The sequence below is a fragment of the Mytilus californianus genome, unplaced genomic scaffold, assembly GCF_021869535.1.
Source record: "Mytilus californianus isolate M0D057914Y unplaced genomic scaffold, xbMytCali1.0.p SCAF_5, whole genome shotgun sequence".
NCBI classification, from domain to species: domain Eukaryota; kingdom Metazoa; phylum Mollusca; class Bivalvia; order Mytilida; family Mytilidae; genus Mytilus; species Mytilus californianus.
In genome coordinates this window covers 35,027,457-35,055,259 of record NW_026262701.1, presented here as the reverse complement: position 1 = coordinate 35,055,259, position 27,803 = coordinate 35,027,457, and the positions used below count along the sequence as shown (strand labels likewise).

Here is a 27,803-nt window from a genome sequence, read left to right as displayed (position 1 = left end):
ATCGTAGATACTGTTTTATGTTGTAAAATATCTCTACTTAAATGGTTTTTAATTCCTGGAAATTCAGAAATACATCCCCCTTAAATGCAATGTTTGATTAATACAGAATAAACAAAAGAATGAACATTGCAATAATCAAAACATGCATTTCAAGGAATAACATTTTCATATTAGAAATGTTCCCACCTTCAAATCTCAAATTTACAATACATGTCATATTGCATTAAAATCTAGTTTTGATAATAACACAATAATGACACAAAATTATCCAGGATAAAAATATGTATTTTCACTGTATCTAAATCTACTTTTTTAGTGGAATGTTATTTATAATAATAGAACAATGAAAAAAGCTGACAAAGGATTTGTCTGTCTTTCTTGGGTAGGAGATATATTTAAATGGAATAACTTACTTTATTAAAGGATAACTGTCTAAATAACTATATGTATATTTTTTTTTCGTGCATTATATACAGTAAAATATATTTTTGCAGCATCCTATTAACTTTTATCTCGTTTTATAAATTACAATACAATACATTTACAATAACAACTGATAGGCAGTGCTGTTTGAACTGATGTAAATTCAGAAATTATTGCAAGGTCTTTATTAATGTGAATAATGCGACTGTGTGAGTATCCAAATAATAAGAACTCACATTCTGATAAACTGATGCATATATCTGTATGCCTATTTTTCTGAAATTGCAATAATTATACACACATTTTTGTCCATTTGTCAAAAATCGCAATAATAAATGCACGCAATAATTTCTGAATATACATTATATGTTATTTTATATAAAAAACAAAACAATACTTAACACTATTCACCGATGGCAGTAAAGAAAAAAGCACCTCATAACTATCTATAAATAGTGTTCAATAATGCCATTTTAAAGCTATACTCGTGATTTAGAAATGTCATCTTTTTAAAACTATTTGTTAAAGCTGTAAATATCTGATGAGCTTGCACCATGTTGAATTAGAGATTAAAATAAAATAACATGAAAGAATAAAAGTTTGTATCAATGTAGAAAACCCGTTTTATCCAAAAGTTTGTATATATGTAGTGAACACATTTCATCTAAGTTAGTTACAAATGTTTTATGATTCTCTTAAAAAAATCAGTTCATTACAAGATACCACTTCACTTTCACAACACCTATTTATGACATTGTCAACTAAAATTCACATAGTATATGTACATTTACACAAAACATTTACTAGTCAACAAATTTGGTATACACTGATAATATATAAGTGAGATCTTTTACTTATATCACAGTTTACAAATAGAAAATTTAGCACTGTAAGGTATTAAGACAATAATTAACCTATCATGATCACCCAAAATGACCTGGATGTTTAATGTAAAACCAATAATTTTTCTTTTTTCTTTTTATTAAAATACAAATCATTTTCTTATTTTTGTTTTAAACAATAGGAAATCTGAACACATAAAGTCTTGTTGTCTTTGAATTTTTAGATTAGATTAAAATTCATTCATCTTTATATGACACTTGACAAAAAGTATGGTAAAATTTCATAAAAATGAAATAATTCAAAGTTAAAAAAGCTTAGCTCTTTTTTCATTTTATCAATTTAAAGGGTGCATGGCAGTAACTATATAGTTATACACTTAACATTCTTTGGTTCAACAATACAACAGAAAATTCTGTATACATAAAAAGAAGTAATTAAAATGTAAAACTTATGGAAATAACATGTCATTCTCAATACTATAACAATTTTATTACTTACATTCTACAAAACAAAAAATGATTGCATCAACAAATACTAAGAAAATACATGCGTGATATTTAAACAAAGATAGCAAAAAAAATTAGCTGAATGAGTTCAATATTTAGTTTTCCTCCATGTATATACTAAACATAACTGAGGGTTTAAAAAAAGCTTTATATTGATATTCAATCCATGAGCAAAGCCTTACTGTTAACCATTATCAAGTAATGCTGTCTAAAAGCAGCCAAGTCAAACACACTTTTATGGCATATAAAACTTACAAGAAGCCACTAATGTCACAAACACAAAACAATGTTTGTCCATTGTCACTGGCAACATTAATAATCTTATGAGCCTCCTGCCACAGATTTTATTAAATGACACACTTCAGTGTGACTAATGACAGTCCTTGTTTTGGCTAGGAAACCCCTAAAATCATTGAGAAAAGATTGGCAGTGAAATACATCCCTTCCTACAAATAAAATAAGTGCATATAACTCGTATGAGCCATGTAGACATTCCTGCTTGGCCATGCCAATCCTCAAAAACAGTTTTAACAACAGATGAAATTTAATAGTTACAAACCACCTTGTAGATATGGTATGCATACCACATATGAACTATGCAAAAGTCCATGTTTTGGCTAAAGGAAACACTAAAATATAAAAGATATTAGAAAACATTAGGTTGTGCAATATAACACTCTTAAAGATTTGTTCAAGTTTGATCGAATCTTTTTAGAATTGTAAAGAAGCTGTGGATGGAAGCAGACGATAACAAAAAGAAAACAAATTCTTCTTCTCAAAAGACCCGAAAGTCTATATGAAAGTCTAGGAGGATGACAAAGAGTTTTCAGATTTTCGAGATTTATCATATGACTTTACACCACTTGAGATACAGCGGAGCTCATCCACTAGTGATTCATATCTATATGCCACACGGATACTGGAAACATTTGTTCTCGTCACATCATTTCCTGCTACCCCTTCTTTGGTGTAATTCAGTCCAAGCCAGTTCTGTTTTACCTTAAAAAACAATAGGAAATGAATGTATCAGGTAAATCTAGGAATTTGTTCTCTCTCAAAATTAATATTGAAAATTAAACTATGTAAATTCGGAAATTATTCCAATCATTTATCATTGCAATTTTTGAAGAATGGATAAAAATGAAAGATCAGTTATTGCAATTTCAGGGGAATCTGCATGCAGATATATATATATCAGATATCAGAATGCTAGTTCATATTATTTCGATACTCACCCAATCACTTATTGCTTTATTTAAAACATCGCAATAACTTCGTATTTACAGTACTGCAAAATATTATTTAAACAAAATTTAGATTGAAACTTTTCTTTTATTACTGTTTTAATGATTTAATGTTTTACTTAAATTGAGTGGTAGCTTCTATGCCACACAATATTATTTTTTTTCAAAAGTCAAGTGGTAGCTTATATTTTTTTAGACAGAAAGAGAAAAGCACAAATTCAGCTCTAAAATGATTCCTATACAGCCTGGTGATTATTAATTTACCTCATGTTCAAATCCACTCTGTAGAACACTGTTCCTGGCGATCTCACACATATCACAAGTACTTAGTTTCCATACCTGGGCAGCAATACTATACTCCTCCATCAATGGTTCCTATTATAGAAGAAAATTATTTGCAGCTTGGACAAACTGTACTTTTTTAATACCAAAAACATTTTTAAAAAATGACACACTATATATCATATTCCAACTTGAAGGTACAAAATTAACCTGAATATTTTTAAATGAACTCTCTTCAAATACAACAACAAATCAGAACCTAAAACAACAGAAAAAGCTTCGAAAGCTAAGACATCTCACGAAAATAAATGATGTCCAATGCTGAAAATTTTGGAAAATCTCAAATCTTTGCGTTGGAGTTAAATTCTATACAGACATAATCATGCTACATAATTTGATTTACCTTAGTGAAATGGAACTGCAGTGGATCATCTGTAGACAGGGATACATTCAGCCCTCTGTTGAAGTATTCTGGCAGTGGGTTACGCTGATAGTTGAGGAATAGTGAGTTATTGCTGAGCGGTGACATAGCTATCCCTATCTGAGACATATAGTACAGATACTGGAGTACAGGAACCTACAAAAGAATTTATATCCATATCTTATTTTCAAGCAGTATCTAAATTCCATGTTTACTGAAATCTGATGGATTAGTTTATTTTCATGGTTACCAATTTTTGTGGATTGAGAAAATTTTGTTTATGTGGATGTTTAAACTTGTGGTTGAGACAAATTCTACAAAGATGTCTATTTTTTTGCACACCAAAATTCATGGTTCACCTATACCCAACAAATCATCAAAAATTAGTATCCCAAGTAATAAAATAAAATGCTCCGCAGGGCGCAGCTTGATACGACCGCAGAGGTCGAACCCTGAACAGTTGGGGCAAGTATGGACACAACATTCAAGCTTGATACAGCTCTGAATTTGGATTGTGATTAAATATTTGACACAGCATAGGTTTCTGACACAGAATGAATGTGGTCTAAGAACTTAAAAATTTTAAATTGGACATTCACCTATTATGGTCCAATATCCAAAATCTAAATACATGGTTAGATTCAGCATATCAAAGAACCCCAAGAATTCAATTTTTGATGAAATCAAACAAAGTTTAATTTTGGACCCTTTTGATCTCAATGTGGACAAAAATGATAACAGGGCCCAAAAATCAAAAATCTAAATACATGGTTAGATTCAGCATATCAAAGAACCCCATATATTCAATTTTTGTTGAAATCAAACAAAGTTTAATTTTGGACCCCGATTTGGACCAACTTGAAAACTGGGCCCATAATCAAAAATCTAAATACATGTTTAGATTCAGCATATCAAAGAACCCTAAAAATTCAATTTTTGTTAAAATCAAACTAAGTTTAATTTTGGACCCTTTGGACCTTTATGAAGACCAATTTGAAAACAGAACCAAAAATTAAGAATCTAAATACACGGTTAGATTCGGCATATCAAAGAACCCCAATAATTCAATTTTTGATGAAATCAAACAAAGTTAAATTTTGGACCCTTTGGACTTCAATGTGGACCAATTTAAAAACGGGGCCCAAAATCCAAAAACTTAATACACGGTTAGATTCAGCATATTACAGAACCCCATATATTCAATTTTTGTTGAAATCAAACAAAGTTTAATTTTGGACCCCGATTTGGACCAACTTGAAAACTGGGCCCATAATCAAAAATCTAAATACATGGTTAGATTCAGCATATCAAAGAACCCCATATATTCAATTTTTGTTGAAATCAAACAAAGTTTAATTTTGGACCCCGATTTGGACCAACTTGAAAACTGGGCCCATAATCAAAAATCTAAATACATGGTTAGATTCAGCATATCAAAGAACCCCATATATTCAATTTTTGTTGAAATCAAACAAAGTTTAATTTTGGACCCCGATTTGGACCAACTTGAAAACTGGGCCCATAATCAAAAATCTAAATACATGGTTAGATTCAGCATATCAAAGAACCCCATATATTCAATTTTTGTTGAAATCAAACAAAGTTTAATTTTGGACCCCGATTTGGACCAACTCGAAAACTGGGCCCATAATCAAAAATCTAAATACATGGTTAGATTCAGCATATCAAAGAACCCCATATATTCAATTTTTGTTGAAATCAAACTAAGTTTAATTTTGGACCCTTTGGACCTTTATGTAGACCAATTTGAAAACAGAACCAAAAATTAAGAATCTAAATACACGGTTAGATTCGGCATATCAAAGAACCCCAATAATTCAATTTTTGATGAAATCAAACAAAGTAAAATTTTGGACCCTTTGGACCTCAATGTGGACCAATTTAAAAACGGGGCCCAAAATCCAAAAACTTAATACACGGTTAGATTCAGCATATTAAAGAACCCCAAGAATTCAAGAATAAAACCCTATTGAAATTGATCAAGAAATAAGCAATTTATAGGAAGTATCTTCTTTTGCACAATACTGTGCAATTGATTATTTCTTGCTATTGCGCAATACTGTACAATTGACAATTTCTTGCTATTGCGCAATATTGTGCTATTGGATATTTCTTGCTATTGCGCAATACTGTGCAATTGAAGATTTCTTGCTATTGCGCAATACTGTGCAATTGAAGATTTTTTTGCTATTGTGCAATACTGTGCAATTGAAAATTTCTTGCTATTGCACAATACTTATAATATAATAATTTACACATCCTGTTTGGTGTGTATCTCCTACCATATCATTATTATTTGCTTTTAAATATAAATCAGAAATAACCAACTTAAAATGGAAAATTTTAAAAGAAAAAAAAAAAGGAAAAAAAGAAAAAAAGAAATCCCCCCCCAAAATTTTTTGAACCCCCTTATGATTCATCACCCCAAACTCAATCTCAGCCTTCCCTTTGTGGTATGGTACCTTGCAGTACAATTTCAGAGAGATCCATACACTTGAACACAAGTTATTGTCTGGAAACTAGAAAAATGCTTATTTTTGGCCCCTTTTTGGCCCCCAATTCCTAAACGTTTCGGGCAATTACCCCCAAACTCAATTCCAGCTTTCCCTTTGTGATATGGAACCTTGTAGTACAATTTCAGAAATATCCAAGCACTTACACACAAGTTATTGTCATGAAACTAGAAAAATGCTTGTTTTTTGCCCCTTTTTTGGCCCCTAATTCCTAAAATTTTGAGGCAATTACCCCCAAAATCAATTACAGCCTTCCCTTTGTGATATGGAACCTTGTGGTACAATGTCAGAGAGATCCATACACATACACACAAGTTATTGTCTGGAAGTTACAAAAATGCTTATTTTTGGCCCCTTTTTGGCCCCTAATTCCTTAACTGTTGGTACCATAACCCCCAAAATCAATCCCAACCTTCCTTTCATGGTATTGAACCTTATGGTAAAATTTCATGGAGATCCATTCACTTAAACTAAAGTTAGAGTGCGAAAACCAATGTGTCTTCGGACGACGCCAGACGACGCCGGACGACGACGACGACGACGACGACGACGACGACGCCAACGTCATACCAATATACGACCAAAAAATTTTCAATTTTTGCGGTCGTATAATGAATCTGTAGTACAATGTGTATAAAACACCATATGAATGTCTCATAAGTGGTCCGAGTACACAGTTATCGTCCTTTGATTTTCGTTGTCCACGAATAAAGTCCCTAGTGTGGACAGTGTGTTGCTTGCCAATTTTTTTAGTACCCCTTCCAAATGTATTCCTTCATGTTTTATGCCTCAAATAGCAAGTAGGGGGATGAAATTACACTGTAAAAAAATTTGGGTCATGAATTGTAAAGTTAAGTAGTGATTTGGTCCAGCTGAAAAAGGTTAAAAATTAGCACTTCGGAAGCTGTCAAAAGATTTCAAGACCCCCTTAACATAGAATTGTCCATATTTTGAGTTAGAGCCGATGAAGTTTTCTATAATTTTGATATGATTTGTCCCAAAAGTAGTACAACACACTGTAAAAATATTATTGAGAAAGCGCAGGTGGGATTTTTTTTATTTTCATTTATTGTCTAAAAGAAATGCACTACGAAATAACTGTGTACTCGGACCTAAGAGGCGAAATCAGTAAATATAGAATCTGTACTTTGGCAACTTCCCTGAATGATTTAATGGTGTCAATTTGTCAGATAGCATGAAACTAAAGGATTTAAACTTTTATTTGATAGAAATTCTGCAAAAATTATCCATTTTGGCATTATATGGTCAAAATAAGCATCTCAAAGCTTTTTCAATTTTGATGCATAAGTGGCATTCTGACTTTCTATGTGACAGGTTTTCCTGTGTCAATATTTGTGTTTCTATGCTTTAACCCAGTTGTATTACTCATTTGAGAACTCTGAATCTACAGAAAATAAGATTATCTCAGACAATATGTGCAAAATGTGTTGTATAAATGACCCTCGTGTAACGGCCTGTTTGGATCAAGTTAAATGTGAGGACCTAGGTACATAAAAGTTGAAGTCCATAATAAAGATTTCACTTAATTTGTATTAAAAGCACTTCACAATGTCTTTTGTACCTGTTTCATTTCACATAGTATCTTTCTTTTCTTATGTTAAATAGCAAGTGGTTCAAATATAAGCCTGCTGAGGCTAAAATTGCATGCAAGTTTTTCACTAAAAAGTGAAAAATCTTTGTATCAGACCATACTGTCTGCAAAAAAAGTTGAATGCAAGAGTCCTTTTATGCTCAGATTTATTGTATCATGTAACTTGAGTATAGAAATTATAAAAAAGACACAAATTTTTATTTCCTATAGCTTCAGTATGCATTTTTAAATGTAAATATGTGCTACGGCCTAAATTGACCCTAAATTATTTTCAGTCTTACTTGGCTTAAGACCCTTTTATACTAATATGGTATGCTATTTGTAATTTTTCTTTCCATTTAAAGTACATTTAATACATATGTAAGGATTATTTATAACCAAAAAACTCCACAAATTTAAAATTGCTGGAAAATAATACATCTTCATGTAAGGCCCCCCTTCATTGGAAAACCTCCATTTTTTGGCACAGGCTCATATAAATTTGACTTTTAAATAATTGTGATAAGTCTGATAAATCAAATGAGTATTCTATTGCTTTAAATAGATAATATGTCATATATTAAGGCCTTTAAAATGTAATTTTTTGCAATATTTTGATTTTTAAAGCCCCAAATGTTGATAGTTGAAATTTTTCAATTTAAACGTCAAAATTTAACACGCGAAGTTGAATATAGAATTTATCATATTGTCTATAATATATATCCTATTGCCATGAAACTTTGTCAGCAGTCTCATAATTTATTAAGCTTTAGTCATACCAAGTTTTATTAAGATTGGTCAAATTTTTCTATCCTATTAGGTCCGAGTACACAGTTATCGTCCTTTGATTTTCGTTGTCCACGAATAAAGTCCCTAGTGTGGACAGTGTGTTGCTTGCCAATTTTTTTAGTACCCCTTCCAAATGTATTCCTTCATGTTTTATGCCTCAAATAGCAAGTAGGGGGATGAAATTACACTGTAAAAAAAATTGGGTCATGAATTGTAAAGTTAAGTAGTGATTTGGTCCAGCTGAAAAAGGTTAAAAATTAGCACTTCGGAAGCTGTCAAAAGATTTCAAGACCCCCTTAACATAGAATTGTCCATATTTTGAGTTAGAGCCGATGAAGTTTTCTATAATTTTGATATGATTTGTCCCAAAAGTAGTACAACACACTGTAAAAATATTATTGAGAAAGCGCAGGTGGGATTTTTTTTATTTTCATTTATTGTCTAAAAGAAATGCACTACGAAATAACTGTGTACTCGGACCAAGTTGTTTTCGGCTGGCATCCTTTTACTAAATGTTGGGTTCTTATGACTTTTATGTATTTATATATAGATACTGTAATGGATGGTGACACTTTAATAAAATAAATTATATTATATCTGAATGATATAAGCAAAATTAAAGAGAACCACTGCTTTTATAAACATTCAAAGATATGCAATTGAGGGAATATTTCACCTTTATAGAAAAAGTTCCATGTAGGAATGCACTGGAAAGAAAAAAATGCACTCTGAAATTTTATCCAAATCAACACAAGAATATATGTGTCCTAGTCAGTCCTAAATTTATGTTCCATTTTTAGCCATGGAGGCCATATTGGTTGATCATCTTGGATAATGAAAATGATTATAGACTCTCTAGAGATGATTCAGGCCAACCTCAGTTTAAATTAGCCTAGAGGTTTTAGAGAAGAAATTTTACCACGACGATGGATGCCAAGTGTTGGCAATAGCTCCCATGAACCCTTGGTCTAGAATAGCTAAAAATCCATACCTTTCTTAGTACTAAGCCATGGGCAATATTTTCAGCAAATAGAAATCCTGCTACAAGATGTGTAACATTTCCTGCCTCACCACAATGTGGTCTCAGGACAAATGTGTGCATTCCTCTTTCTCTGCAAAAAAATAAAGTTAATGATTAAATTGTATATAATTTAGTGATTCGTTGTGAAAGTATCACTCCCCTTGCAGGAATTACATTAATGTTGTTTATAAAGCTAACAAGATTAAGAATCATCCTTCGAATCTTTCTCTTTCGCTAAATAAAATTATGGATAAAGGATATCATTGTAGTTATTTTGGGAGATGAACATCAATTTGCTAATTTATAATTTGAAACAAACCTAAAATGTTTTTAATTTCTTCTGCATTAAAAGTCTGTACAAAGTTATTCTATCGTCCTGTACTGTAATAGCTTGCATGCCACAAGTCAGGTAATGTTAGTTGTTTATTGTCTTAGGTTATAACTTAATGTTTTTTGTCCACTAGGAATAATTGGTATTCATGGCAGATTTTTTACAGTATTTGTTAAATTTAAAAACTTTAAATTTTTGTTAAAATTAAAAACTTTTCTATCGACTTTTGAGATTTAGAACATGATATATTGCTAAGACATTTGTCTATTGTTGAAGCCCATCAGTTGATCACTAGATGTCCTAAGGTTTTTTTGTTTTGTTTGGTTGCTGTCTCAATGACATATACTCCACCTCTCCTTTTATTCATATATAAAAATGAAAAAGACTGGATCTATACATTGCTTTTAAACATGATACAACAAGATGCAGCACACAGAAAAATAGTTGAGATGAACATCCCTTCTTTGTGTGCACAATGAACTCAGAAATCAATATCTATACTAGACTTGTGGTCTTTAATTCATTTATCAAAACCATACCTTCTGAAGTGGTTTAGAACAGCAAGATTAGCATACATAAAGTATAAGTAGTATGTATATGGAGGATTGTCCATACTAGTCCAGTCTTCTGGTTCAGGTGTATCCTTAGTAAACTGGATATGTTCTGATTTAGATTCATCATCTACAGAGTCAATTCCAGATACCTGTTAATTAATTATAAAGTAACATTAAATAAGAATTATAAATAACTTCTTAATAAAAAGTTTCTACGACCACTAAGAATGTAAAGATTGCTTACATTGTGCATTATGAACTTAAAATTAAACATTGCATTGTATTAGGCAAAGTAACATATCTATGCAGTATTTTGAATGAGTTTTCTCACTTTGTCAATAATTGTGGCTTGAACATATCGATTCATATATCATGCACTATTTTTTGTATACTATTATTTGGGTAAAGATTGCACAATGTGCAACTGAATCCCTATAGTCATGGACTGGTTAAGATGCATCTGGTGTCTTCCGCCATCTTTGATTGTAAAATAGCAGACAACTATTGTTCTAGATCTTTTAAAAAAAAGCAAATTTTGAGAGAAGAATGTAATTCAAGACTTTTCATCAAATTGGAAAAAAAGATGTGTTTTATCAAATTTACAACTGTTTATTTACAAATACATCATATTTTTAGTTTGAATGAATTTTTTTTCAATTTGCCATACAAGGGGAGATAACTTCCTTTTTCAATTTTTTGTAATTATGACGAGCACGTCTACTCAGAATCCAATATCCCCTTTCCAATGCCTTAACTATATAACACAATGACCCCCCCCCCCTCATATATAAATACTTGCAACACTGTCACTCTCCCTTCATAGAAATAAGATGATGTGGCAGGATTGCCAATGAGACAACTCTCCACCACAGACCAAATGATGCAGAAGTAAGCAACTATAGGTCACTTTGTTTGCATGTTTTTTATCTTCCTTTTATGTAATTATGTCCAGCACATCTACCCCAAATACTCTTCTCAATACATTAACTATATCACACATTGATAGATTACAGTGAAAAAAATTTGCCATTCTGTTATTTAAAATCATAGATGTAATGTTTTATGGACTGTTGTATGCCTTTTTGTCATTTTTTTATTGGCAATGGTGTTGCTTGTTTTTCTTCTTCATGGTATTTGATTGCCCTTGGCATCTTATCCCTCTTCTTTCATAGAGATATAATTATTTCTAATAGACATTTTTATCATCCTTACTTACATATCTGAGGAAAGCATGTAACTCTGGATGTGAACTAGGATCGTTTGTTACTTCAAATAATGGCAAGAAAATATTCTCAAGTACATCCTGGAAACTGTTTACTAATTTATTTGACTTGTATACATCACTGTAAAGAATAGATTATTCACTTTTAAATATACAAAAAAGTTTCAAATCAACAAAATAAGTTCTATAGATGCCTCCAATTTTTAAAGTTTGTTGTCAGAACAACTATTTTCTTTCTCTTATCAATTAAATCTGAAATGGATGATTATAATTTAAGTAATTCTTCTAACTAAAATATCGTTCACAATACATGTAAGGGCTGTTCCAGAAAAACATACATGGGACCCAGGGAAGACACTTACAAATCTCAATGTGTTTTGCACAGTGGAAATGTAAGTGAAATTTTAATTTGCATCTATAATACCCATTTTCAAGTACCTTCCCTGAGTACCATGTATGTTTTGATGGAACAGCCCTAACTATTAACTTATAATAATTAACACAATTTATATATATTTGTATTATATTACATATCTTTCACAATAACTTTCAATTGACAATCATTTAGACAATTTAGATATATTTGTATCATTTTTTCAATCTTAAGAAATTATAGGTTAAAGTTATATAAGAGGTGTGTGATTCTTACCTCTACCTTATTGGGTGAGGTGGGGGTGGCGGGACATTTTGAGCTTTACATGAATAAGTGAATTTCTTTTACCTTTTAAGGGTATATGACATAATGTTTTGTAAAATGCTCCACAGGTCATGTTATCAACAAGCAAAGTTCTGCAGAAAAGTACACATAAAGTGCAATTAAATCATAATGAAATTATTTAATAACTAGTGACATTTTCCCCAATTGTTTCTATGTTAACCACAACTATCAAATTCATGGTAGCAAACTTTACTTGTGTGTGCTAATCAAGTACTCAATCAAGTTAGTTGTTAGCAGTTGGAGGATGGTTAATTCATACTCATGGTGTGTTTCATTAAACTTACTATAATCTTGGCACCTGGATAAGCCATCGTACATTATTTGAGTACACTTTGTGGCTTACTGCCCACTTAGCTAGTTTGTCCCACTCATCACGAGATCTACCATAAATAGAGAGTCTGTACTCAGCATTCTGATATTTACTCTCCTCCAGATCACTCATCACTTCCTAGAAAAAAGGGAGAACAAATTCTATTACAGGCCTTTGGTTAATAGTTTTTGGATCTGTAATTTTAACTTTATATGACCTTTATTCTTGAAATTATAAATTCTGAACAGAATGATCAATATGGACCAGACTAAAATTATGTTAGAAATAGACTGAAAAGTCCTTACATGTCCTTTTATTCATGTCCATAAAGAATGTATTTCCCTGATTCTACAAATATTTCTTTGTTTTTTGTTTTTGTGTGTTTTTTTTCTTCTTCATCTATTGATTATTTTGGTATTTGCTTAATATAATTGAATAAGATAAAATAATCACAAAATATGGTTGACTATTGCCTGTTTTCATGTGTCAGTTTGGCTATGACAGTCAATATTATTTGGAAATTCTATATAGACATTGCCTACATTCCTTTTAGACATTGTTAAAAACTATGTGATGTTCTCTATGTCTTTTCTGCTTTTTGTAGTATTGTCCATTGCTGTTGTATTGATGTATTTACTTTAACTCATTTCAATTGAAAATATTAAAAGGTTATGCACCAGAGCCATTTGTGAATTTTTTTTTTAGACATCCTTATTTTCATTTCACTGACCAATATAAAAACTTTAAGTTAATGCAGGCCATACTTTCTACTCCAAATGTAAAGATATTTGAATTGAAAAAACAAGACAGCAACCCAATGACTCAAATAACCAAAAGACAAACTGAGGTCAACACACAATAGTCAACAATAGACAGATAAGTATAGACAAAAATAAGCTATAATACTGGATCAGGTCAGTCAATTTGGGACTTTATAATGGACAGAATGAAATACAACTGTTGTATAATTACCTTGAGGACTTGACCAAAGTATTTTCCATTGATATAATTATCAGTTTTAATGAAAATCTCTCTGAGTCGACTTTGTCCAATGGGGTTGTACTTGGCATTGAACTTGTCAAACCTGTGAAATGTGTTTCTGTCCTGCAATGATAAGATATAAATATACTGGTATATCTATAATTTTACATTACCCTTTTTTAATTAACAACTTTTTTTGGTTTCTTTTTTTTCTATACTAGAGTGTACAATAAACATTAATATATTTCTGAATAAGTGCTTTACCTGACTTACTGATATCTAAGTTGGTACTTTGTCATAACTGATATATATAAGGTGATGCAATGTTTTTACAAAATATGCAATCATTCTAATAACTTCAAATGTAATGGGAAAAAAAATAATCTAAATTTATGAACATCCTTCCTGCTATCCATTATTTTTATTAGTATAATTAGAAGAATCATAAATATTGGAAAAACTTAACTTTTACCTTAGAAAAACAGTCAGTTTCATAGAGAACCACTAAAAGATGAGAAAGAATTTGCACACACAACAAAATCATGCATTTTCAGTCAAAATTTTTTACAATACAAAACACAAAACTAGAGGCTCTTAAATGCCTGTGTCACTCACCTGCATCTTCAACAATGGCCATTTTAAGTAAAAATCATCATTAAAGGGGAATAACTTTATTAAGAGTAAACTGACAATTTCAGTCATGTTGACGTTTTTGTACATCTTATCCTACTGATAATTTTTCCTTTTTAAAGTTTATATCTATCTATTGATCACTATCCCTATGTCTCGCTTTCTGTGACAGAAGTCACATCCTCGACAAAAAACTTAATATTGCACATGAACCATGAAAATGAGGTCAAGGTCAGATGCATCCCATCATTTGGACATGTACACTTTACAATAATTTCTATGTAGTTTTTTTGCGAATTCGCTGACCCATGAAAATGAGACATATGCCACACTGAAACTACGTACCAAAAGTCATCTGTATACAAGATATGAAGTATCCAGGTCTCTTACCTTTGTAAATATAAAGCTTCATGCCGAGATATAACACCTTTGCTCAATCGTGTCTTATGATCCTAATTGAACTTATAAAATATGTATAAATAAGTATTACTGCACTTCTACAGAAACAAATTCTTGCCATATATTTAATTTCCTTGCCAAAATTCCAATATCTCCCTACTTAGTTCTATCAGTGATTACATTTATTACAGTGTGTAAAATTATACATCCATTTCTGAGTAACACAGCTCTTTCTTTAAATATATGTGTCTAATAATAAGCATCAAAACAATAGAAAACATGTATGCTTTCTACAACACAACTTACTTTTGATGAGTAAGTCTTAGCAGTATGAAGGATCTAGTTAAAGTAATACAAAAATAACTAGTTTTCTGTCTGAGATATCTAACTTTTATTTCTATTATTTCTAATACAAAACCAAATAATAGTTCAATTGCACCCACGAACATGTTTAACCCTACCTATTCTGAATGTGCCTGTCCTATTAAGTCAGGAGCCTGTCATTCAGTGGTTGTTGTTTGTTGCTGTATATCATATTTGTTTTTTTTGTATATATATCAGGCTGTTGGTTTTCTTGTTTAAATTGTTTTGCATTTTGTCATGTCGCAGGATTTTATAGCTTACTATACAATATGGGTTTTGCTCATTATTGAAGGCTGTACAGTGACCTATAGTTACTTACACCTATGTCATTTGGTCTCTGATGGATTGTTGTCTCATTGGCAATCAAACCACACTTACTTATTTTATATATCTAGTTGGTCTAATCTATAGGTAGTAACGGAGGATCAGTATTCCTCTGACATATGGGCTAAAAGGGATGACTGTGGAATAAAATGACGATAGTACCTTGACTTCTTTTATTCAGCTGTAAAACCAATGCTAAAGACTTATTGCTAATTGAATCTGAGAAACAGACCAACCACAAAACCTAACCTTGATGACTGATCCATTAAATGAGAGCAAGGTCAGATGAACCCAGTCTGACAGAAATGTAGACCTTGCAAGGATCCCTTATACAAAATATAGTTATCCTATTAATAATAGTATTGTGGATTCATATATTTTTATGGTTACCAATTACATGGATTTTATTGAATATTGCTGCCACTTTCAGATTTCATATAACGGTTTTCAAGATAATAGACAATACTTGCATTTTGCCCCTATGTTGTATTTTTAGCTTAAGTCCATTTTAGTTGACCAGAAGGATTATAAGAACATATGGGTCCAATTGATCTAGTAGTTTCAAACAAAAAAATGTTTGTAAAAATTAAAAGATGACGATGGACTCCAAGTGATGAGAAAAGCTCACACTTGCCCTTTGGACCAGGTGAGCTAAAAATCAATAAGATCAAAACTATCAACCAGAAAGGACACTTACATAGTGTCAATGTTTCAAATATAAATCACAGAAAAACTCACATACATTATACACATAATATAAAGTAAAATTTTAATCTGTTATTATGTCACATGTTAAAAAAGGGAGGTAATACTCACAGCATGCACATCCAACATGTCTACATTCAAATCATAGGGCTTCAAATCCATGCTCGTAAAAACCTGTGGTCAGAAATGAAAACAAAATAACAGTTTCTCCACTCTATTATTCTTGTTCTTTTACGAACCATTATGTAACATAAAAATGATTTATAATTTACTAAAAGGGAGATAATTAAGAGAAATACCAATGAAAATAAACTTTCACATTGTATTCTTCTATCAAGGTCTTCCCAATTTTTATAAGTCTGTCATTTAGGATGAACAAATTTAATTTATACAAACATGACAAAATATTGTTTTAAAAGTTGAAACATTTGAAGTTTATTTCATAAAAATGTTATTTTCTTTGAGAACCTCAGCCAGGGATTCAATTGTTTGCTGAACACATAGGCCATCTTTTTTCATTTTTTTTTAGCTTCTCAGGCTATTTCCATTAAATAACATATTCCATCATTTTACCCAGTGACCACCCAAATTTATTTTATATTTTTTTTAAATATCCTAAACTACATTCCTGTAAAATTCTGCATATTCCTGATTATTACTTAAAGGATTTAAGAGTGAAAATATCTTTTTTTCAAAATATATAAACAATTAAAATCAAGGCACACAAAGTAATGTGTAATTGGTCATTAATTTGCTCAAACTAAGAGAATGAAGTGTTGATACTAGTGACCTATATAAAGCTAGACATTGTGATTTGTGACACAGTACAATTAATGTAACATTTTCTTTAAACATCTAGTTTACTGTAATTCATTAACAAGTGTTCCCTTATCATTCTGATCTTCACAGTACGAATTCATGGTGATTATAATAAACATTCAATGCATGATAAAACTTGAACACTAAACATCCATGCTTTTCTCAATAGACTTACAGCATGTACGTCTAGACTGTCAATGTTCAAATCATATGCTGACAACTGTAGAGTTTCAAATACCTAAGGTACATATTGAAACATTGTAGTAAGTGTGGAGATTTTGCTTAATGTACAGAAATTCAAATGAATTCAGACGGTATGTCTTACATAAAAGATTATTCTATTAAAGTGTATGTCTATGAAGCAGGGAATGAAAGGAAGTTTTATATTTTTTACATAAACAGGTTATTAATGGTTGTATATGTCCATTTGATGAAATGTGGATTCATTTATTTTTGTGGGTACCAATATTTCATGGATTGAGGAAAACTTGCATTTTTGTGGATATTTGATTTTGTGGTTTTGCCAAACTTTGCATACAAGCCCATAGAAAATTTGTAATTCGTTGAACATTTTCATTTGTGGTTCACCTGTACTCACAAAATCCACAAAAACTGGTATCCCTGGAGTAATAATGAATCCACAGTAACCAAAATTAGTCAAAAGTATCTTGGTTTTGTAGAATTAAGTTCTTTCCTCCCCTACAACATCCACATGAATAGAATAGTCCTTATATAATTATACATGTTATAAGATTGTCTTTATTCTTTATCATTGTTGATTTAGTGAGATCATCTAATGTAATTGTGTTATAAGATTGTCTTTATTCTGTATCATTGTTGATATAGTGAGATCATCTAATGTAATTTTGTTATAAGATTGTCTTTATTCTTTATCATTGTTGATTTAGTGAGATCATCTATTGTTGATTTAGTGAGATCATCTAATGTAATTGTGTTATGAGATTGTCTTTATTCTGTATCATTGTTGATTTAGTGAGATCATCTAATGTAATTGTAAACTAACATTTTTTTACAGTGGAAACTTACTGTGTTCCAAACCTTTGTTAAAGAAATATATTCATAATCAAAATCACTTACTTTGACTAGCCGTGCAAGACCCTCATGGGTAGTCAAGGTCATTAAAAACCCCTTACTTTGATTTGCTACTGTGGCATATTATGTGTTTTATTTTTATTTGTTTAAAATCTAAGTTATATCATGACCCCATTAATTGAGAGAACTGGAATACTTATGAAGTATCTTAGCCTCTTACTAAATACAAATGCTTAAAAGTTGTCAAAACAGAATAATATGGCATACATTATATTATTTAGAGCTCCCTCCCTAAACCAATATGATCCACACTGGACTCTTCATTATAGTTCCTTTAACTACCCAAGTGAGTATGACATTTATCAAAGATGAGCACATCTGTGTTTGGAAAAATAGCATTCATGTGTAAACAAATACATTTATATGAAATCTATCATTTAGAATAAATTTTTTTCTGGATGTAATTTTCATAATTTTCTATGTTCTTCAGTGGTCTATAATTGGCCTAAATTTTTAATTACAAATGTATTATCTCTTGCTCTGACAATGTGTGTTATCATTTAGTAAATGGTACATGTATTTTTATCACTAGGAGTTGAATTCTTGGTACAGAAAAATTAATCAATAAATGATTGTTTTTTTCAAAGAGAAATTTTAAGTTCCAGTTGAATGGACTCTACAGGGAACAATAGCTATTGTTTTATTCAATGGGAGTCAGTTCAACTTCCAAGAATTTAAATATCCTGACCCCACACCAATTGATTCTCATGAAAGGTTTTATTTCCTTTGCAATAAATACATAACTGACAGATGTAATTGCTTCATTTATATTGATGTTACCTCTTTCAGGGTCATTTCTTTATTCAACTTTTTATCAAAACAAACAACTTCATTTTCTTCTGTCTTCATCTTTTTCTTGATAAATCTTAACAAATGTTTCTGATTCATACAGGAAGAGGCATGGATGTGAGTGTCAACCTAAAAATAGACAAAAATGAATAAATGCCAGGTAGAAAAGGCATTCAAACAATGACCAATTTGATTTGGTCATTAACAGTTCCTTCAGGTTTTTCAGTTAAGTATATGCAAGTTAAACTGAAATACCTAGTGCGTACTTAGAGCATGACACAATCTTATAAGCATTAGTCTACTGTATAAGGCGTTAACCTGCCGATGACTATTGATCTTTCATTAACTCATGCCACATCTCCTTTATTAAATAACGATTTTGATATACCTCATATATAATATACATGTCAAAATAAAGTTGTTTATAGAAACATTTTTTTAAATCTTAATGAATTTCTCACTAGACCTTGTCAGATAATGATTTCCAAATGCAATTTAAGTATGAAGTATATAACTTAATCGAACCTTCCTTATATTGTAGAAATCTCTGTGTGATACTTCTTTCTGTGCTGCAGACTCTTTAAGTTCATTCAGTAATATATGCATATTAAACTTGGCAGATAAGTAGCACAACCTTCTGTAGCAGAATGATTTTCTATAAAACACATAAGAAATTCATTTATTTGTAGCTTATGTTTGATTTTTATATAATTTCAACATTTTTATTATAATTTGGAACTTGTACAAAATACTACTAAATAACAATATATCAAAAGAGCAACACTTTTATTGCTGCTCTTTATCCTGATGCTTGAGGGAAGGTCTTCAAGTATGAGCTGAAGAGTTTATAACTTACAATAAGATCAAAATCTCAGCTAGCATTGATTTAAGGGGGTAGACAACTATTTTAATCAGTAAGGCAGTTGTTATAGTCACTTAGAGCAATGGTTTTTAAATTTATAGTTTTTCAAATATCTTTAAAAAATTATGTATGCAAAAAAATTTTACCTTTGGAAATCAATTTGGAATAGAAACTAATACCTTTATACCAGTAATTATTGAAATCGTAGCATAAATTTCATTTTATTTTTAAAACAAAAAAATTTTCCTGCAATTTCCCAGGCAATTCTCACAAAAAATGATTTGCACATGTACATAAGCAGCATAACCATTGTACTGAATTGTGTTCCACTTCTCATACTTTTGAAATTTTGCATTCATTAAAAGTTTTATTCAAAAAAAATAATATGCACATCAACATAATGAGCATAACAGCTGTTCAAATTTTATCCATGTCCTACCTTTACTTCTGAGTTTTTGCAACACAAAAAATTGTTGACAAACAGACAGAAGAATGGACAAAGTGAAAACTATAGGCCTCCAGCATCATCTATTCAAATCCATCGACATGATACCCTAATAAGTTTCCATGATGCAACATCATTTTTGAGATTATCAATAGAAAAAAAGTCCCTTTATGAAAAATCGTAACTAACATCACGAGTTATTGTGCAGACATGGAAAGGAAACCATTTCTAAACAAAGTTCTGGAACAAATGGAAACACTGTGTCAAAATCATGAGGGAACTTAGCCATCAATTCATTATCATAGGATATGTGAATACTTCAGGAGATTCGATCAAGAGAAGTTGTACTGTAAATTAAGAATTAAATGCATGCATTCATTATTGGGAACCCACAACAATGCAAGATTAATCACTGTGATTCCAGTATAATCTTATTAAAAAGGAAGTTTCATCCTGTTGTATTTGTTGCATTTATAAATTCATAGGATAAATCTATGATTTTAAAGTACCGTAAGAATTTTGAAAATATCAACGGATAATGCTTTTAAAACATAACATGATAAAGATATATAATAAATACTCATGAACTTATTGAAGTTGAAATATTTAACTTACAATGGGCCATCACTGATGAGAGTGTACATAAGATTTTGATCAGCTATAAATGACTTAAGAACAGGGTAAGGTAACTCCAGGGGTTTATCATTAGCAAGAGCTTCTTCGTCAGCATATACATAGGTCACTCCTTGCTTCATTTTAAGGCGACAGCCAACACCGTCTGGGATAGGTACATCAAAAGGATCTCCTGTCTTTGGTGGAGGATCTATAGGATGACTCTTCTCTGTAAAACAACAGATATACAGTATCAAACATCAGCAATGTAAAACAATAGATATACAGCTTTAATTATCAGAAATGGTGAAAGTAAAACACAATAGTTATATACGAAACAGGGATTCATATTTATTCACAATAAAATTTGTCAAGATTAGAGATATAATGTGAAATTTTATATTTAAAGGTCAGCAACTTTATATATATTGCTCTTTAAATTGATGGAAAAATTTAAAACACTGAACTGTTCATGGCCTTTACATTAAAACAAATTCAAAACACTGTCAAGTCCATGGCCTCATCATTAAATAAATATCAAAACAATGTAATGTCCTTGACCTCTACATGACTGTTTTTATAAGGTAAAATATAAATGAATTATGTCTAACATCTACTGATAAATAAGAGTTAGACTAAGATAAAAATATACTGGCCTAAATTCCCATAATTTATATTTGATTTAAACTTCAAATATACTTATGATCTTTCAAATCATAGATATATATTTAAAATCTCTTCCATAATGTATGCCCAATTTTTACTTGTCAGACTAAAAGTGAATTTAAATTCTATAATATTGAACTAGGAATTAAAGTGCGATATTGGCTCAACAATACTGCACTTTTACACTATAATGCAATAATACAAAACAAAACTTTAAGTTAGGTTATGAAATTTCTTCAAAATTTTATGAGTTATCCACTTTTTTTAAATGTGTTAGCAGTGTACTTGTTGCCTGTGATGTGAGTTGAAATTTACTTTTCAATCTAGTTAAACTGTAACAGCTTTATTCTGCTAATCAAAGATTCCACAACACAATAATTCCACTCATTAGGCCTACAATTCATCTGTAGAAATAAGCTTAGCTTGCCCAATGTTGTTAGAAGCAGAGCAATTTTCTATTGAATATCACCAACTTACTACCATTTCTACAAAAACTATACTTCAAAACCCCTGTAAGTATATGTCAGTATATATACTCCATCACATCTAGGATATATATTAACTAGCAGGAAAATGATAAATTACATTATAAAGGTCATTATTGTTAGTAAGTAAAAATTACTTTATTAGCCTCCCCCCCCCTATTTTCCCAATTCATAAAATAATTGAGCAGTATAGAATGCAGTTATTATCTTCAAGTCTGTTCTATATTTGTTAATATAAAAAGTGACTTAAGGAATCACATTTTTGTAATGTAAAAATTAACATATTTGTAGAAGTTTAATTTGCCTTATATAGCTCTAGTGAGTTGTTGTATCTTATTTCAGCTTCTTATTTAAGTTCCAGAATGCTATCAAGTCAACTTTGCAAAGTTGAACAGAAGAAACTATGAAAACTGATACACTTGATATCCTGACCGATTTAATTTTTTATATTTGCTTTACAAAATAAATGTTTGCTAATTTGTATGATAAATTTATAAATAATAATTTCCATAATATCTTTTACTTAGGAATTACAATTAAAAAAGGCAAAACTTTACATTACTTATAAATGGGAATCATATATTAATTTTAAATAAAACATGCTGGAGATAATTGGAAGGGTCCTAGGAATAAACTGAAGGTTAGGGAGACAAATGGCATTCACTGATGTCAAAAATATCATTATCCTATCCTTACAGCTGATATACTTGAGTGTGTACTTCATGCATAATAGTCAGGTTTACCTGTCTGTTAGGCTAACCACAAATGTTTGTATCACCTATTGTAAATATACTAACAACCTGTTCAAACAGGATTTTCAGTCATCTACGTGTTACCGGTCCCTTGATTTGATTGGCTAGCAATAGCTATTGTTACTGTTTCAAGGTAGAAATTGTAGGTTATAGTTATTTCAAGGTTTACCCAGCAAACAAGCAAACCTAATTTTGTTGGTAATCATATACTCTCAAGTATAGGGGCTGTAAAGCAAAATGTAGGTCAATGTGATCCAGTTGTTATATATATATATATATATCAACCTTTAAATGACAATAAATCCTTCTAAAATAACCTGTGGCTGTTTAGCTGAACAACAATGCACATCTTATACAAGACTCAGATAAAATTAAATAATAACTCCCATTCCAAAGACAGAACTTTGATGGTCAAGGGCATAGATCCCTTTCTACCTTTTTTTATGAAAAAGATTTAAGTTCTGTGTAATAAGGCTGTCATACATAACAACATAACAATAATTACATATCTTTTTGTTTACAACAACCACAACAAGCTTACTACAAAAAATATTAAATGTATGTGTTGTATGAAGTTTAAAATATTGCATGTTAACATGAACATATGCATGTATCAATTTGCATATATTAAAATATTTTATCAGAAACACTTCACAACTTTTAAATGGGTGATAATTGTTCTCATAAAATACAAACTAGAACTGTAAGAGAACCCTCAAAAGGATACCCTACCCCACAAATTTGATTATCTCCCCTTTGACATATTGAACTGTGATTATACTCCTTTATGCACATTCTCAGCTTATGTTCTACAACTATGTCAAGTTTCATAGACTATTACCATATATTGAAATATTGGAGTAAGTAAGTTGGATTATATTTCCTTTAACATGTAGGGCAAGTATTATATTTCTTTATGTTCATCCTAAAGGAGTGTTCTAGAACTGTGTAAAGTTTCATCAATATCTGCCAAGCAATCTTTTTAGGAGGGGTTGCCCTTACAATCATATTGGTAGAGACAGAAAGATGGACAGGGTGATTCCTATTCACCGCCTCCTTCCCCCCAAAAAAAATAAGACAGGAGGGGGGATGATGAAGAACTGCATCATTCACATCTCTTTAAATGCAAATCATTCACTGGCTTAAATCAGCTAACTACATAAAAAAAAAAAATAATTACGAGATATGCAAAAGAAAAGGTAAAGGAAAATAATCAATGAGACAGCAATCCATCAACTAAACAGCATTCAAAAATAAACTAAGGGACTGGTGGTTATGGTTGGAATTAACTGTTGTTATATCTCTTAAATTTAGTTTAACAAGAAATGACTCCATTTTTACAGGTGAAAAATATAAATGCATATATTACGTAAAGCGTGATATCCTGTGAACCACTTACTAGCTTACAAAGTCATTAATCTGTTCAACATAATTTTTTAGAATATTTTATTTATTTGTGTTATGATACAGTGTTTGAAAACGGCAGGAAAATTCACACATAATCAAACAAATATACCTTTGGAATACATGTAACCATCGGCATCTACAAAACAATGTACATTCTACATCCTAAAAACAAATTAAAGGGGGAGCAAACTAATTACTGTGTACTACAATGAATCTTAGTATTTATGTCACAGCCTCACACAAAGTTTAATTCATTTTAAAACAACCTTTTTATAGCTGGTTAGTAAAATGACTCTGTTAATATCATTTAGTTTACAACTGCTGGGCTACAGATGATAGTGTTTGTAAGACTATTTACTGGGTTTTTTTTACCAAATAAATTCTGGATGAGAAAAAATGAAAGGGGGGTTTTAAATATCCAACAGTTAAATTTTTCAATCAGTTTCAGGACAATCAATTGTATTAAAGTAGAATTGGTAGAAGTAATACTGGTATATAAATAATTGAGACTAATACTTTCACTGAAATTAGAAGTCCTGATGTTTAAATATTTGATCACTCTTGAGGGTCTTTCTTCACCCTGATGATAAAGAACACCAATAAAAGCGATTTTGTACTCTGTATTTAATACAAATTAATTTCAGGTGTATAATATTTCATATTCTTATCAATCTGTTATATATAATTTTTTTAAAGGGCAAAAAACAGAACGTGTTGAGATTTCCTGACTAGTTGCAGAATCCATTGTATATTGTTTAAAATTTACCAATATATTGTAAATATATATATATTTGATAAAATGTAATTTAAAAAACTACAATGATCAATACATCTTCCTTTGAGAGTACATAATATATTTCTTTAAAGATTAAAGTATTAAATCAATAGATACTTAATGTTGATTTATTTTCTATTTATTGTCTTTATTGTTGAGGTTTGAATGATAAATCATAATGTTTGCATACCCTCTACCTCCAGTTTTTTTATCATGATATGAAAAAAAGTTGTAGTGCTACTTTCCTTGAATATATCTATGCATAAGCTTTGGATATATAAATTAAATTCAACATAAAAAACTATTAACAAAACAGATTAAACTTAAAAGCTAGAAGTTTTTGATACCCCAATTGTATTTTATCTTGATATACCAAGTTTTATAGAAAACATATTGTCTTTTAAAGTTATATCACCCTCGCAAACAGACATTTCAATCTCATTCATGACACATCCTCAAGTGAGGGGCAACAATAATACATGTACCAAGTATCATTAAAATCCTTCAAGGCACTCATAAGTTTTAAAACAGACATGACTTGCACAGTATGACAAAGAGATTCCTATATAATCCCCCACCCTTTTCAAACTTCGTGGAGGTAGTATAATTAATACTTTTATTATCCTCTGTAAGAAAGGCATACAAATCTATACCAAACCTATAAAATATATATTTTCATACTGAGCTGGTAAACTAGTATAGTTAGGAAACTGTGTGTACATTTACGGGATATTCATGTGCAGCTATTCCTAAAACAATAAATCAAGCTTGTACAATTTTCTCAATCTCGAACAGCTTACTGCATAAAATGCATTAGCCTAATCAAATTTTTGGGATAGTTCAAATTTCTCTCTATTAGAAATGGATTAGATACATAATGTATTGAAAGGAGCTGACAACTGTTAAAAACTATAACTTGATGTTAAAAATTGTCAAGGAAAAACATATACTACAGGCAAAACAATTCATATTGTACAACTTTCAATAAATGGTTCTATTCAGCATGATAATGAACATAGAATTACATGTATATCACTAAATAAAGGAAGATATCACTAAAAGTGCAGATAAGTAAGAGCCAGAAGAAGCTGAGAATATATGAGCAGGCAAGAATATTAATCACATCACTCAAAAGAGAAAGCTTTTATTTTTCTTGCCAATCTTGCCAATCTTGCCAATCTATACACATCAAGCTCGTACTTTTTTTCTGTATCATGTTTATGTTATATTTTACTGTTTAAAGAGGTGTATATTTTTGTTATTCATTTCTGGAATGAGTAGCAGTAGCTGCCGGTATGCCACTTGAACAGTGCAATTGAGGAAGTTTATCTTGGGTCCAGGTTTCATTCCTAAAAGATTTGGAACTATAGTTTCAGAGAAGAAATCTGATAATTGACCATTGAGAATAAAAAATTTCCTGGGCAATCACAAGGAAAGAGGAATATTTATATCCTTCCAGCTAAACTTTTTTTCAATTTTTTATGTGATTTCAGGCAAGTGTCTAACAGCACACCCAAATATCTTTAGTAATAAGATTTTGAAATATATTGAAATAGACATCAACTAAGCATGACGACTGTATGGACACTTTTAAACACGATAAACAAACACTGTAAAAGAAGAAATTTTTGTTGGAAATATAATTTTTTAGCGGATATATATAAACAATCCATGAAATTAAAATCCAAACAAAACATTAACTTATAAAAAGTATTACTTACTCTAACTTGAAACAAAGGGAGTTAATCCTCCCAAATATCACTTAAAATAAACCAAAAAAAACCCCAGAATTTTAACCCTTCACAAATTAAGGTTTCTTCAGCATGTTTAGTGACTGAAATTCCCATCTCCTTTTCTAAGCTAAGAGAAAGAGAAGATTTACTTTTTGAACTTTTTTTGTAAAAGGTGAAATTAAAACTTCAAATAATGATTTACCCAAAAGATTGCAAGATTTCATAAAATACCAGTGTAAAGAGTGCATAAAATCTGATTCAGCACTATGTACACTTTGAAGAATTTCAGTTATATTATAAATATTGTCTATCTGAGTATTAAGCAACAAGCTGGAAAAATGGCAAATTTATATACTTCATATTGCCATGGTAATAATTAATTGTTATCCTCTATTTGTAAAATCTATATAATTTGATTACATTAAAGAGTGTTATTTCATATATTTTTTTTCAATGTGTGCCAACAAAGTGAAATTAGTATCACTTCAAATTTTAAACAGAAGAAAATACACAAATTAAAACTCGTGTATGACAAGGGTGCAATGATACCTGTCTAAACTGAACCAACATTACACATGTTACACACAATTTCATATGGAATAGATTTTTGTAAATACTGCAAGTATAGATCCAAATATTTTCTGTACTGTGGATTCATATATTTTCATGCAGTGTTCTCCCCAGGATTTTTGGATAGCACCAGGGTAACGCATGTGGACTTCTTGGTGAAATATTTCATGCAATCAGTTGTGTCGCGTCGCGTCGCGTCGCTTAGCTCTAGTTACTGTAGTTTTTATGTCTCTTGTTTTGTTTTAACACTGTGGTACTGTGTTATGTAGACATTGATTTAGAAAATCAAAAAACAGTTTGTATACTTTAATATTTTTTTAAAATAAATAAATTATGATTCATAATAAAATATTCATCTGAATTTAAAGTAATTAAATCTTTTATAAAATCCAAAATCAATAAATATAAAATATCATTCAAAAGAGAACAAAAATGTTCAATTTACAAAACTTTCTAGTTTCTAGAAAAAAAGTTGTTGTATGTGAAAGGATTCCTGTCATAAGAAGATATAAAATTAACAAAAACAATTGCAAATATTGTTTTATTATTTGAACCAGTTTCTATCTTAGATTTTGATAAAAAGA

The 27,803-nt window shown here is 30.5% G+C and overlaps 1 protein-coding gene across 7 annotated transcripts in view; it reads right to left on the bottom strand.

Moving 5' to 3' along the window:
• Positions 1–2,237: 2,237 nt before the first annotated feature.
• The window catches only part of LOC127701458 (AMP deaminase 2-like), a 44,494-nt gene continuing 18,928 nt past the window's right edge, over positions 2,238–27,803 (bottom strand). For 3 of the 7 annotated variants that reach the window (XM_052205321.1, XM_052205324.1, XM_052205327.1), the window contains 14 exons: positions 24,251–24,277; positions 21,975–22,007; positions 20,835–21,060; positions 19,438–19,567; positions 18,904–19,041; positions 16,303–16,365; positions 13,762–13,893; positions 12,764–12,927; positions 11,756–11,882; positions 10,525–10,688; positions 9,625–9,745; positions 3,702–3,875; positions 3,281–3,391; positions 2,238–2,771 (listed from right to left, as the gene is read on the bottom strand). In XM_052205321.1, the coding sequence (XP_052061281.1) occupies positions 2,577–2,771; positions 3,281–3,391; positions 3,702–3,875; positions 9,625–9,745; positions 10,525–10,688; positions 11,756–11,882; positions 12,764–12,927; positions 13,762–13,893; positions 16,303–16,365; positions 18,904–19,041; positions 19,438–19,567; positions 20,835–21,060; positions 21,975–22,007; positions 24,251–24,277 (1,805 nt within the window). In that variant the 3' untranslated portion in view covers positions 2,238–2,576. Of the gene's footprint in view, positions 2,772–3,280; positions 3,392–3,701; positions 3,876–9,624; positions 9,746–10,524; positions 10,689–11,755; positions 11,883–12,763; positions 12,928–13,761; positions 13,894–16,302; positions 16,366–17,185; positions 17,249–18,903; positions 19,042–19,437; positions 19,568–20,834; positions 21,061–21,974; positions 22,008–24,250; positions 24,278–27,803 lie in introns of all 7 variants that reach the window. The other 4 variants (XM_052205325.1, XM_052205326.1, XM_052205322.1 and 1 more) reach the window with 3 other exon arrangements.